This window comes from Coregonus lavaretus (assembly GCF_964263955.1).
Source record: "Coregonus lavaretus genome assembly, chromosome: 4".
NCBI classification, from domain to species: domain Eukaryota; kingdom Metazoa; phylum Chordata; class Actinopteri; order Salmoniformes; family Salmonidae; genus Coregonus; species Coregonus lavaretus.
Window position 1 is genome coordinate 18583103 of NC_139991.1, and position 15508 is coordinate 18598610.

The 15508-nt window shown below is 41.4% G+C and overlaps 1 protein-coding gene across 1 annotated transcript in view; it reads left to right on the forward strand.

Annotated features, from left to right (window-relative positions):
* LOC311128064 (leucine zipper protein 2-like) overlaps nt 1–15284 on the forward strand; it is a 200337-nt gene extending 185053 nt beyond the window's left edge. The window contains exons 11-12 of the mRNA XM_084160020.1: nt 5967–6041; nt 14455–15284. Coding sequence (XP_084016146.1) covers nt 5967–6041; nt 14455–14559 — 180 coding nt within the window. The 3' untranslated portion in view covers nt 14560–15284. The remainder of the gene's footprint in view (nt 1–5966; nt 6042–14454) is intronic.
* The last annotated feature ends 224 nt before the right edge of the window (nt 15285–15508 follow it).

A 15508-nucleotide genomic window follows, 5' to 3' on the forward strand; every position in this document is an offset into this window, starting at 1 on the left:
GTCCTGTATCATACACAATTAATGAGCTTGGGGATTGCAAAATGGTGTTATGAAACAACCATAATCTCTTTTTAGGATCCTTCTAGCCAGTCAAAGTTTAAGAACATGCATCCCAACATAGTTTTACAGCAAAAGATGCCTAGAGCAATGAACATTTTTGCACATCATGTTTATCCAAACAGACAATTAATTCACCGCGTTCTGTGATGTTTTCAGTGAAGCGATGAGTGTTTTCCAGTATTGCTGCAGAGTGCTCAAAGCGCTGCACACAGGAAACGTTGTAAGATGTATTTGTACTCACCTAATCAGCTTCAGTGGACGGTTGTTTTGGTTGGCATAGTCGGTCAGGCTAGTGTTAGAGAAATATCAGCTATTTGAGAATCGAAAAAGACTAGTAGACTAGAATAATAATAACAGGCTTCAGCCAAAACATGCTCTGTAGGTGTTATGTTATTAGGTCTTATTTAAGGTTATTTACTGTGAAGAAATAGGCATATGCAGTATAGTTCCTAGAGGTGTATATATAGGTGAAATGCAATGTCACATAACCTTCTATCCCCTTGTGTCTTTTCTGAGGATTTCATTTGTGACCGACCACCTGGATTCGGTCCTATGTAGCAAAATTTGAAATTGTGTTTTTTACATTGGATAAATGTAGACTCAGAGCTAGAAAATTGTATATCATACACTACAGTTGAGGAAAAATGGGAAAGTAAATTTGCTTTGAAAGTTAAGAAACTTGTAACCCCACTTTTGAGAAAATGGCCCTTGAATGTTTTGGTACACCTACTGGAGAGCTCTTCTTTGTCTACACCCATTCAGCATCATCCACACCCTCTTAAGCCTTAGCCCCACCCATCTCTTTAAGGATTCACATGTGAGGTCATGTGCTAAACAACCAAAGATTTCAAGACTAAAGGCTGGTTATACTATGTCTATCGACATGCCTGCTGGTCCAAAATAGAATAACTGGTTTATTTTAACACCATCCTTTAAAAAATATTTTAGGATATGTCAATCTAGCAAACCAGGCAACTAAAAGCAACTTTCTAAACATTGTTTTGGTTCGTTTGTAGCTTGCTAGCTAGCTAGCTAGCTAACGTTAAGTTAGCTGGCTAGCCAGTTCAAATAATGACCATATCATAGCTGATAAGGTCTTAACTTGAGCACATTTTTATTCATTATTACAGGATATAAATTATTTACAAGTTAATGGCGAGCTAATTACAGAAAGTAACTAAATAAAAGCAGGGCATTCTAATGGATAATTTTTTAACTTGGACACTGTCTTGTTGGGCTAACGTCATATCCTAATTTGACTTTGGTGCAGGTCACGTTGTTCTTACCGTCTCCGGTAAACACACTATATCAAATAAAATCTATGTTTATTTGTCACATGCACAGGATACAGAAGGTGTAAACGGTACAGTGAAATGGTTACTTGCATAGTGGAGTCTTTTGTTTAGACATGTAGCTAGCTACCTAGCTAGCTAAACAATGAACCATAATCCCAACTCATAACGTTACTACCATGCATGAATCTGCAGGTAACTACATTTAACCAACTAGGTTCAATGTTAGCTAGCTAGCTAACATTAGGCTATAACTAGCAATGCAAATTGCTTTCTGAGATACTAATAATATTGCTACACAGATCATACACATAACGTTAGCTAGCGAGCCAGCCAGCTAATGTTAGCTAGCTAGCTAACAGTACGCTTTAACTTGCAATGAAAACGACTTTCTGACAAAATTAGAAACATATAATATCTGAAAATATAGCTAGCTAGACTCTCTTACCCGTAAACATGGATGAACGCTTCTCCCTCTCTGTCACGGATGCCATGGTTGCCCTTAGTTTGAAGATGTAATCCGGATGTAATCAAACTCTGCTTCCACTGGGCATTCCACTGATTTCAAAACTTGGTCAACTTCTTCATTGCAGTTCTTCGTGATGTCTTTCAAAAAAGCAGTGTTAGAAAGGATTACCTACACATATTGAGCAGCTCATGTTATAGAAAGAAGCATGCTACATGGCAGACCAATCCGAACTCATCTCTTGGCATGTCCAGCCCATCCATTATCTCAGCCAATCATGGCTAGCAGAAAGGTTGCTGTCTTTTTCCGTGGCTAAACCAACTAGGCTCGTAATTTAACAATTTCATATTTACAGATGGCATACAAGTTTGTTATTATGGCACATGAAAGTTCACATGTTCCAGAAGGCATTTCTTCCCAAAAACGCATGTTGATAAAAAAAGAAATGTTTACGTTCAAATGCCTCTCCTTTGAAGTAGTGACGTGTGCGACATATGCCTAGTTTCCGGACACGAGTCACATTTATGGGCTAAATGCAGTGCTGGCTCTAGCCACTAAGCTAAGGAAAGGAGTGAAGGAAAAGCAGCCAACAAGTGCTCAGCATATGTGGGAACTCCTTCAAGACTGTTGGAAAAGCATTCCAGGTGAAGCTGGTTGAGAGAATGCCAAGAGTGTGCAAAGCTGTCATCAAGGCAAAGGGTGGCTACTTTGAAGAATATAAAATATATTTGGATTTGTTTAACACTTTTTTGGTTACTACATGATTCCATATGTGTTATTTAATTGTTTTGATGTCTTCACTATTATTCTAAAATGTAGAAAATAGTAAAAATAAAGAAAAACCATTGAATGAGTAGGTGTGTCCAAACTTTTGACTGGTACTGTATATATATTTTTATTTATTATTTTCTCCTAACCTTACCACCCCTCCCCTAATTGGAGTAAACTAATGGACAACAACACTTAGGCTTCTACTTCCAGCTTATACATACTATATACATTTTTACGGACACAATGTATTTTACAATAGTTATATTTTGTTTGTTTTTAATCCCATCCTTCAGTTACCCTCAACCCCTCCCATCTACAGTATCTCTGAAGACCATCCAGTTTGATTTCTATTTGCCATATATTTTTAACTGTGCTGTTTCACAAAAGTTCTGAACCTATATACATTTTACGGACAAAAGTTATCCATCCGTAGGATATAGTGTATTTGTCATTTTAGGGAACTATCCTGTTAACAAATGTGTGATGAACATGAATTAATATATTTGATGATATGATTAGAAAGAAGGAAGGGTATTCTCTTTATTTAATCATTAAATGTCTGTACCTTTCTATTGAAATTGAAATAATTTTTACATTCTGAACCCAGATTGACATTTCAGAGCCATAATGCTGTATCTGCAAATGCACCCCCCTAAAAAAACGGAATTACAAATGTCTTAAGATTTTGATACTCTGCACTTTAGGTGCCTTTAAGGTGAGGACCTTAATGTGTTAGGAAATAAGAATTCACTTGAAAACAGTTTTGAGATCTGGGATGTGAAAACTTTGATGCTCAATATCTCAGAACTATGCTTTGGGCAGATAGAACCTTATAGTCCTAAGCAATGTTCCCTCTAAGCTGCGCGCGTGCGCGGATGTGCAGCTCCTCGGGACTGCCGCGCAGAAGAAATATCAGCCCGCGCAGAGAAGCACAAGATTAAAGTTCACTCAACTTTCTAGAGTTTTCCCCGTTGGTTAACACTATTCAACATTTACCTTTACTGTGGGAATTGTGATCGAATCATTGCAATATTAGCCACTTTCAATGCAACATACCGAAACAAAACGAACTATGCAAGACTTAGAATGCAAAACTAACTATGCATGAGATTTTATTGTAGGCAGAGCACATCGGATTAGGATTATATTGCATTGACAGGCACAACTCAGGCCCATACTCTGCACAGACCGGTGCACCATAACCAATCAGAGTTGCAGTAGTCCTATATGCAAATAGACCACTGCCATATATGGATTTGTTCCATTCACTTTGAACTGGACTGTTTTACAGCATGAGCGGTCGCGATTATTATGCGCTTGTTTTGAGATCAAAGCGAGAGCTGCATGTAGCCACGTGTGCACATTTGTTCATATTCTTTGCTAGTTAGTGAGTTATTAGCCCTGTTATAGCTAGTAGTCAGCAATGTGGGCATGATTGTGTCTTACAAGAGCACAAAACGTATACATTTCTAGCCATCTTTGAAAAGTGAGTCAGGTAAAGAGCTGTCAGGTAAAGAACAGTGTTGGCCTCCCGAGTGGCGCAGCGGTCTAAGGCACTGCATCGCAGTGCTTGAGGCGTCACTACAGACCCCGAAAACAGGGGTAAAATACAAATTAAAAAAATGGGCAGTGTTGTGTTTTGAGACAGGCTTGAATAAGCTAAGTAGCGACTAAGCAGAGGGTAGTCTAATAATGATATGGGAATAATAATTCATTTTATTTTGTAAAGTGCATCTATCAACACAACAAAATGTTCAGTCACCTCCTTGTGGATAAACAGGTTAATGTCAAGCCCTGCATGTTTGTTTCAAAAGTCTCATGGAACACCACACATTGGCTGCTACTGTAGGCTGAATGAAAGAACTGCTATTTCCATGTTAAAACGTTATGTGATGCATTTTCTCCATCGTTTTTTATGGTAGGCCACTCTGGAAGGCCTACATTATGATCAAATAGCCAAAGTAGCCTACTTGGCCACTGTTAAAACAGTAACTTAAAGCAGGTACATCGTCAGTGATCACAGTAAACTCGCGCCGGAAGTTGCACAGAATTTTCACAACGTTCAACTTTGCACTCAGCAGACCTGAAATTTGGTCAGTGACGGAAAAAAGTTGAGGGAACATTGGTCCCAAGTTCTCGAAGGTGCAATTTTGACATTTGGTAGTGCATCAGCAGTTTTCCTCTTGTTATGTCAGTCACTCAATTAGCCCATGTCAACTAACATTTTATAGATTGCTAGGTAAGTTAGTCTAGCCAGGTATCTAAACCTTCTAGTAATCATGGCCAAATTACTGACTGGGCATGCAAGGCATGCATACTCAGATACATGTAGCATATTAACCTGGCATAAGTCATGGCACATTTGTAAAACTGCAGGAAATTAGCTTAAAACTGCAACGTTTTCTCTCCACCCCTTTGCAAAATGTGTAGAATTGCAGGAAATTCATTTTTAAAACAGCAACGTTTTCTCTCCACCCCATGGCAAAAATGAGTAGAATCGCAGAAAATGTGCTCTAAAACTGCAACATTATCTCTACGCCCCATGGTAAAATGTGTAGAATTGCAGGACTTTAACATTAAAGCTGCAATTTTTTGTCTCCGCCACCAAGAGGTGGTCCACTAAAATGTTTTGCCAGCAAGGTCAGGAGGCTCCGAACCAAATCTCGCTTATGGCCCCCAAAATGCCAGAGCCCTGGCTAAATGTTGCTGAAGGCCACAGTCCTCACTCTCCATCCACAGAGCCCATAACATTTGTGTTTGTAAACTGAGGAGTGACTCTTTGCAAATGTAACTGCCACTGAGCTATATGAATTCTGTGGTAACCATCCACGAAAGCAAAGACGATGGGGCATTCACAACATAATTCAAATACTATTTGCCAGGACCCACACTGGAGGGTAGAAACAGAGATTGAGGTGTATGTCTTTATATTATTTCTGGTAGTTTAGCCACAGTACAGCACTGCAGGTATAACGAGTAAAGTAGTTCTGTTCAAAGGGAAATGTTGGATTCTACTTTCGTCCAACAATGAAAGGATGCAAGTTGTGAGAGACCTGATCCCGCCTCTGTTCATTCAAGTTCTGTCTTTGAAATATTCACGCTGGCGCTAAGGATGTCCTTGTATTACTTTTACGCATGAATGCAAGGACACACACAGTGAAAATTGTTTTAATCTATAGTATAATAGTTATTTTCATCTCATGCATTTTCATTAGACCAGCTTGTTTGTTCAGGCCTTATGAAGTTAGGATGAAAATGATCTCTTTAGCTAACTCTGGCACATTTACATAGATTTACACTGACATTTTGATTAATGTGCACTGTCCCTGTCAAATAAATAAATACATTTAAGTTTGTGTTTCTTTGTCTCACAACAGATTGGCGGGGATTGCTTCCAAAACCAGACGGAGACAGAATCCTCTCCCGACAGTAAAAAGCTGCTGGAACAGCAGGTTAGCATTTAAATGTGTATGTACATAACATAATACCCATTCTACAAGGTGCCTCTTGCATTTTTCCCCATGTGAATTTCCTAATTTATCTTAAACCACATGTAACAATGTGGGCTGCGTGGGATATTATGGTGAAATTAATACATTGCAAATGCCACCACAATCTACTGAACTGTGATATTGATTGTATTGCGCTCTGCCAAAAAAATCCAAGCCTGGCTCGCTCAATCATAAGGAAAGTGTCACACCTTTTTGGGGATGTGGCAGATGGTACAGCGACACAGATCCCATTGCAATGTAGTGTAACACTGTGTAACTGAGCCGCTGCCATGCATTTTAAGTGGGATTTCTACATCTCTGTCATGCTTAAATAGGATCAGCTACCATCGATTCTATAACCATTTTCAGGGGCAATAGCTATACCTATACCTTACCTACAGTATGATCTCTGTAATACCACCCACATTCAAACTAGTGTTAATTCTTAAAATCATTCTTAACCCTATGCGTCTTTTACCAAGGTCCCTCTGGTAAAATAGATTATATTACAATAGAGACTAACCTGGGACGAGAAAAGCTTAAATAGAATGAACGTGACAATATTATTAGGTCATGGGCAAGCTTTGGAGAAGCGAAGGCCCAGTGCTTTCTCCCTCCTGTGGTCATTGTCAGATTGACTGATTATAAGGGAGAGGTGCTCACAAAGGATCTGATCCCTTACTGATAGGGCCATGTGGCAGCCAACCACCCGGAGCATGTGATACTAAACAGCCTGACTGAGGGAGCGAAAGAGACCTTAAGTCAACCTAAATTCCACTGCGTAGTCACCATTCAAAAACACTGAGAATAACAAAAAATGTTTTCTTTTTTTTCATGGTGTGTTTTGCTTGATTTTAGTTTATTTGTCACCAAATGTGACAGGATAAATGTAGCCTAAAGATGTAGAATCTTAATTTGGCTGAGATGGCTCTGTGATGGCTGAGATGGCGCTGCAGTGGATAACTGCCGTCTTACGGGCCCCTGACCTATTTTGTGTGTTTTTTTATGCTGATCTTAACTTTATTTGCCATAATTTCCTATGACCGAAAACATCAGAACAGCAATCACTAACATCAATTTGGAGGAAGATTTCAAATTCAATAAGTCAGCAGCTCTAGACGTTATGCTTACCCCGGACCAGGCCCTGATCCCCGGGTCTTGAAAGAGGAAGCGGCGGCAAAAGAGATGTAAGCGAAGCGGCGTCATGATTAGACTACGTCGGCGAGCATCTAGACTGCCATGCCCTCTGTTTTGTTGGCCAACGTACAATCACGAGAGAACAAACTGGACGAGCTCCATTCAAGACTATCCTATGTTTCTCGGAGTCGTGTCTGAACAAGGACATGGATTATATACATGCACATCCAGAGGTGGCGCTTCTTGTGGCCAGTGATTTTAATGCAGGGAAACTGAAATCCGTCTTACTACACACACTGAAACGGACTAAAGGCACTCCCTCGCCCTCCCTTTGGCAAATCTGACCATAAAGCTATCCTCCTGATTCCTGCTTACAAGCAAAAACTCTAACAGGAAGTACCAGTGGCACGCTCAATACGGAAGTGGTCTGATGAAGAGGATGCTAAGCTACAGGACTGTTTCGCTAGTACGGACTGGAATATGTTCCCGGGATTCATCCAATAACATTGAGGAGTTTACCCCATCAGTCACCGGCTTCATTAATAAGTGCATCGACAAAGTCGTCCCCACAGTGACCATACGTACATATCCCAACCAAAAGCCATGGATTACAGGCAACATCCTCACTGAGCTGAAGGCTAGAGCTGCCACTTTCAAGGAGCGGGACACTAATCCGGACGCTTATAAGAAATCCTACTACGATCTCAGACGAGTCATCAAACAGGCAAATTGTAAATACAGGACTAAGATCGAATTCTACTACGCCGGATCTGATGCTCGTCGGATGTGGCAGGGCTTGCAAACTATCACAGATTACAAAAAGAAACCCAGCCACGAGGTGCCCAGTGACACGAGCCTACCAGACGAGTGAAATGCCTTCTATGCTCGCTTTGAGGTAAGCAACACTGAACCATGTATGAGAGCAACAGCAGTTCCGGATGACTCTCTGATCTCGCTCGCCTTAGCCAATGTGTGTTAAACAGGTTAACATTCACAAGGCCGTGGGACCAGACAGATTACCAGGAAGCATACTCAGAGCATACGCTGACCAGCTGGCGGGTGTCTTCACTGAAATGTTCAACATCTCCCTGACCCATTCTATAATACCTACAGTACATGTTTCAAGCAGACCACCATAGTCCCTGTGCCCAAGAACGGCAAGGTAACTTGTCTAAATGACTATCGCCCGTAGCACGCACATATGTAGCCATGAAATGCTTTGAAAGCTGGTCATGGCTCACATCAACACCATCATCCCACTCCAATTTGCATACCGCCCCAACAGATCCACAGATGACGCAATCTCTATTGCACTCCACACTGCCCTCTCCAACCTTAACAAGAGGAACAGCTATGTGAGAATGCTGTTCAATGACTACGGCTCAGCGTTCAACACTATAGTGCCCTCCAAGCTCATCACTAAGCTCAGGACCCTGGGACAAAACACAGCCCTCTACAACTGTATCCTGGACTTCCTGACGGGCCACCCCCAGGTGGTGAGTGTAGGCAACAACACATCCACCACGCTGACCCTTAACATGGGGGCCCGTTAGGGGTGCGTGCTTAGTCCCCTCCTGTACTCCCTGTTCACCCACGACTGTGTGGATGCACACGTCTCCAACACCATCATTATGTTTGCTGACGACATGATGTTGGTAGGCCTGATCATCAACAACGATGAGACTGCCAATAGAGCGGAGGTCAGTGACCTGGCCGTGTGGTGCCAGGACAACAACCTCTCCCTCAACGTCAGCAAGACAAAGGAGCTGATCGTGGACTACAGAAAAAGGAGGGCCGAGCAGGCCCCCATCCACATCGACAAGGCTGTAGTGGAGCTGGTTGAGAGCTTCAAGTTCCTCGATGTCCACATCACTAAGGAATTAACTTGGTCCACACACACCAACAGAGTCGTAAAGAAGGCATGACAACGCCTCTTCCCCCTCACGAGGCTGAAAATATTTGTCATCGGCCCTCAGATCCTCAAAAGGTTCTACAGTGCATCATTGAGAGCATCTTGACTGGCAACTGCTTGGCATGTGACCGCAAGGCGCTACAGAGGGTAGTGCGTACGGCCCAGTACACCACTGGGACCAAGCTCCCTGCCATCCAGGACCTCTATACCAGGCAGTGTCAGAAAAAAGCCCTAAAAATTGTCAAAGACTCCAGCCATCCAAGTCAAAGACTTATCTCTGCTACTGCACAGCAAGCGGTACCGGTGCACCAAGTCTGGAACGAACAGGACCCTGAACAGCTTCTACCCACAAGCCATAAGGCTACTAAATAGTTAACCAAATACAGTGAGGGAAAAAATGTATTTGATCCCCCTGCTGATTTTGTATGTTTGCCCACTGACAAAGACATGATCAGTCTATATATTTGAACAGTGAGAGACAAAATAACAACAAAAAAATCCAGAACAACGCATGTCAAAAATGTTATAAATTGATTTGCATTTTAATGAGGGAAATAAGTATTTGACCCCCTCTCAATCAGAAAGATTTCTGGCTACCAGGTGTCTTTTATACAGGTAACGAGCTGGGATTAGGAGCAAAGGGAGTGCTCCTAATCTCAACTTGTTACCTGTATAAAAGACACCTGTCCACAGAAGCAATCAATCAGATTCCAAACTCTCCACCATGGCCAAGACCAAAGAGCTCTCCAAGGATGTCAGGGACAAGATTGTAGACCTACACAAGGCTGGAATGGGCTACAAGACCATTGCCAAGCAGCTTGGTGAGAAGGTGACAACAGTTGGTGCGATTATTCGCAAATGGAAGAAACACAAAATAACTGTCAATCTCCCTCGGCCTGGGGCTCCATGCAAGATCTCACCTCGTGGAGTTGCAATGATCATGAGCACGGTGAGGAATCAGCCCAGAACTACACGGGAGGATCTTGTCAATGATCTCAAGGCAGCTGGGACCATAGTCACCAAGAAAACAATTGGTAACACACTATGCCGTGAAGGACTGAAATCCTGCAGCGCCCGCAAGGTCCCCCTGCTCAAGAAAGCACATATACAGGCCCGTCTGAAATTTGCCAATGAACATCTGAATGATTCAGAGGAGAACTGGGTGAAAGTGTTGTGGTCAGATGAGACCAAAATCGAGCTCTTTGGCATCAACTCAACTCGCCGTGTTTGGAGGAGGAGGAATGCTGCCTATGACCCCAAGAACACCATCCCCACCGTCAAACATGGAGGTGGAAACATTATGCTTTGGGGTTGTTTTTCTGCTAAGGGGACAGGACAACTTCATCGCATCAAAGGGACGATGAACGGGGCCATGTACCGTCAGATCTTGGGTGAGAACCTCCTTCCCTCAGCCAGGGCATTGAAAATGAGTCGTGGATGGGTATTCCAGCATGACAATGACCCAAAACACACGGCCAAGGCAACAAAGGAGTGGCTCAAGAAGAGGCACATTAAGGTCCTGGAGTGGCCTAGCCAGTCTCCAGACCTTAATCCCATAGAAAATCTGTGGAGGGAGCTGAAGGTTCGAGTTGCCAAACGTCAGCCTCGAAACCTTAATGACTTAGAAGATCTGCAAAGAGGAGTGGGACAAAATCCCTCCTGAGATGTGTGCAAACCTGGTGGCCAACTACAAGAAACGTCTGACCTCTGTGATTGCCAACAAGGGTTTTGCCACCAAGTACTAAGTCATGTTTTGCAGAGGGGTCAAATACTTATTTCCCTCAATAAAATGCAAATCAATTAATAACATTTTTGACATGCGTTCTTCTGGATTTTTTTGTTGTTATTCTGACTCTCACTGTTCAAATAAACCTACCATTAAAATTATAGACTGATCATGTCTTTGTCAGTGGGCAAACGTACAAAATCAGCAGGGGATCAAATACTTTTTTCCCCCACTGTAGCTACCCAGACTATCTACAGTGACCCTCTTTGCTCTTTTGACTCATCACACACGCTGCTGCTACTGTTTATTATCTATCCTGTTGCATAGTCACTTACCCCTACCTATATGTACATATCTACCTCAATTACCTCGTACCCCTGCACATCGACTCGGTACTGGTATGCTATGTATATAGCCAAGTTATCATTACTCATTGTGTATTTATTCCTTGTGTTATTATTTTTATATATTTTTCTCTCGCATTGTTGGGAAGGGCCCTTAAGTAAGCATTTCACTGTTAGTCTACACCTGTTGTTTACAAAGCATGTGACAAATACAATTTTATTTGATTTAATATGAGCCAGTTTGCTACAGAAGGAAAATAATCCTGCAGCAGCAGGAAATGTGAATTATTGTATGGATTATAATTAATTGACATTTTTGTAGGGGTTGATACATGTTTCTGAAGGGAAAATCAAGTCTGAAATTTGAAAGTGGAAATTACAAACTTCAGAAGCCTTTTAAACTTCAAATACACTACAAGTTTTACATTTCCTGCATTGCAGGAAAGTTCTCCTGCAACAGGGTGATCAAATTAAGATCCTACATCTGCACAGGTATCTGTTGTTTGTTTGTATTGGCTTTACTTCAGGCAATAAAAGGCTTGGCCACTGACAGAGAGAGTGATGCAGAACTCGGCAAGCCTCAAGGCATCCAGCAATGTGACATTGGTTAACACTAAACAAATGCTAGCTGACTTTATTTCATCCCAAGTCATAATCTCATCTCTAAAGAGCTGCTGCCTATGCGGTCTGACAAAATCAACATTTTATTAGTTCCTCAAAGTAAATAAGGAATACTTTTATGACTGCTGAATACCAACTATCAATCACTTAGATCATGTATTTTCAGGTAGAGATACCTCACAAAGCAACTGCTCTCAATCCCTCTCGATCGTGCATTCTTCTCTCTTCTCTCCGTGCCCACACAGAGCGGACAAGTAGGCGTGCAATAGATTATGGTCTTGTAGTTAATTACCACGTTTTCTGCACTAAAACTATGTAGAATATTAGCCTGTTGGAAACTACAACCCCCTACTACATTGCACAGTTCGGGCTTGATCTACAGGGCCTTGCAAAAGTATTCATCCCCCTTGGCGTTTTTCCTATTTTGTTGCATTACAATCTGTAATTTAAATGGATTTGGATTTGGATTTCATGTAATGGACATACACAAAATAGTCCAAATTGGTGAAGTGAAATGAAAAAAATTACTTCTAATGGAAAAGTGGTGCATGAATATGTATTCACCCCCTTTGCTATGAAGCCCCTAAATAAGATCTGGTGCAACCAATTACCTTCAGAAGTCACATAATAATTAACTAAAGTCCACCTGTGTGCAATCTCAGTGTCACATGATCTGTCACATGATCTCAGTATATATACACCTGTTCTGAAAGGCTCCAGAGTCTGCAACACCACTAAGCAAGGGGCACCACCAAGCAAGCGGCACCATGAAGACCAAGGAGCTCTCCAAACAGGTCAGGGACAAAATTTGTGGAGAAGTACAGATCAGGTTTGGGTTATAAAAAGATATCAGAAACTTTGAACATCCCACAGAGCACCATTAAATTATATAAAAATGGAAAGAATATGGCACCACAACAAACCTGCCAAGAGAGGGTCGCACACCAAAACTCACGGACCAGGCAAGGAGGGCATTAATTAGAGAGGCAACAAAGAGACCAAAGATAACACTGAAGGAGCTGCAAAGCTCCACATTGGAGATTGGAGTATCTGTCCATAGGACCACTTTAAGCCGTACAATCCACAGAGCTGGGCTTTACGGAAGAGTGACCAGAAAAAAAGCCATTGCTTAAAGAAAAAAATAAGCAAACACGTTTGGTGTTCGCCAAAAGGCATGTGGGAGACTCCCCAAACATATGGAAGAAGGTACTCTGGTCAGATGAGACTAAAATTGAGCTTTTTGGCCATCAAGAAAAACGCTATGTCTGGCGCAAACCCAACACCTCTCATCACCCCAAGAACACCATGGTGGTGGCAGCATCATGCTGTGGGGACGTTTTTCATCGGCAGGGACTGGGAAACTGGTCAGAATTGAAGGAATGATGGATGGCGCTAAATACAGGGAAATTCTTGAGGGAAATCTGTTTCAGTCTTCCGGAGATTAGAGACTGGGACGGAGGTTCACCTTCCAGCAGGACAATGACCCTAAGCATACTGCTAAAGCAACACTCGAGTGGTTTAAGGGGAAACATTTAAATGTCTTGGAATGGCCTAGTCAAAGCCCAGACCTCAATCCAATTGGTGTGACTTAAAGATTGCTGTACACCAGCGGAATCCATCCAACTTGAAGGAACTGGAGCAGTTTTGCCTTGAAGAATGGGCAAAAATCCCAGTGGCTAGATGTGCCAAGCTTATAGAGACATACCCCAAGAGACTTGCAGCTGTAATTGCTGAAAAAGGTGGCTCTACAAAGTATTGACTTTGGGGGGGTGAATAGTTATGCACGCTCAAGTTTTCTGTTTCTGTTTTTGTTTCACCCCAAAAAATATTTTGCATCTTCAAAGTGGTATGCATGTTGTGTAAATGAAATGATACAAAGCCCCCAAAAATAATTTTTAATTCCAGGTTGTAAGGCAACAAAATAGGAAAAATACCAAGGGGGGTGAATACTTTGCAAGCCACTGTAATTCATCTCTAGAGAAACTGCGCATTCAGCTCAGAAAAAACCCAGAACGAAATGGAATTCAAATAATTGATCTGATGTTGGTCAATTAGTTGTTTAAAAAACGAAAAATAACATACATTTTGGTTAATTCTCAGCACTAGTTATTATATCAATATTTGCGCATAAAAGGGTTTGCACCATCGTTTCTCACATAATTCATTATACTGACACAGAAAGATCCCACCATGTCGAACTAACAAATTATCTGTCGGCATTTATAAAATTGTACCGAAACTGTGGATGGAAACGCATAAAAACCGTGGATGGAAACATAGTTATAATCACACAATATTTTACATACAGCAGCTTTTTAAAGGACCAGAGTTAGGTCAGCTTCAAGTTTTCTATTTTGCCATGGAAAAAATATTGCGATACTGGTATCGTCCCAGCCCTAAGTGGGTGTGCAGTGTATATTTCCAGTAAAAGGGATAGGCTAATCAACATGAGTGTGAAGTAAGATTGCAGGATTGTTAAAGTAATATTGCTGTATTGTTAAAGTAATGCTGCTGTATTGTTAGTACTGCTGTCATCAATCCAGTATTGTTTCTGCACAGTAGCCCATTGTTTCAGTGATACTCTGCCACTGTTGTTTATGAGCTATACATTCTTGTCTTTTGTATTGTCAACAGCAAAGGACCGCAGCGCAGATTGTAAAATCGAATGCAAAGCCCTCCGATGACAGGGAGGAAGTGGAGGGAGGCAGCAAAAAGACAAAACTACACAAAAACAACTGAATGGATGGGATATCAATGGAGATGCAAAACACCTGCGTTACCTGGAGATCTTTTTCAGAGCACATACTTGTGCCCACACACATGCACACGCACTCACGCACACACACACTGTTTGCAAAAGAGATACAGGAATTGTTGGATGAAAACAAACTTCTCAACCGTGAAATTTTGAACTTTCTCGATTGAAAATCTGCATAATAAAATGGCATGCATTCTAGACTTCTAGACTTATTTTAAAGGTAGCAATGGCACTGGTAACTTGTTTTATGATTTTTCATTGGGTTTTAGTTCAGAGCGAGGACACTACTTTCTACAGTAAATGTGTGTTATTTCTAAATAAATCCCTTTGCACTGGTGAGGTCATGATATTCTGTAATATAAGTACTCCCATTAACAAAAACTGCTGTAACACCAAACTTACAAATATGGTTTGTCACTCATTGTAGCAAGGTTAATTTACTCTCTCCTCCATATTTTGAAGTATATAGGCTCTCAAGTTGGCTGGCCAACTTCTTTCAACATTTAATATTTCAGAGCTCTTTCTGCCTTTAACATGCTAGAGGTGAAGAGCCAAAGACTCACAATGAGTCGTCTCCCTGAGAATGTGCCATGCACTGAGTAGTTACCCCTAGCTACATTTATCTGTGTTATTTGACCTTTCTGTGTTCTTTCAATAAACTGTGATTTTCAGTAAATGTGTAAAGAATAAATTGATATTTGTGGAGAAAACAAATCGACTGGTCTATTTTTAACCTATAGAAGGAATTTTGACCGTATGCCACATTAGTAAACATTTATCACACCCTTGTAAGTACAGTGTAATTGCAGCATAGGTAGCCTGAAGTGTAAGGGGAGAATCAAACAATATATTTCAGTTCGCTTGCCAATCTAATATGTGTAAAACAAATTACATGTGATAATGACAGAAAATTCACTAGCAACGACAGTA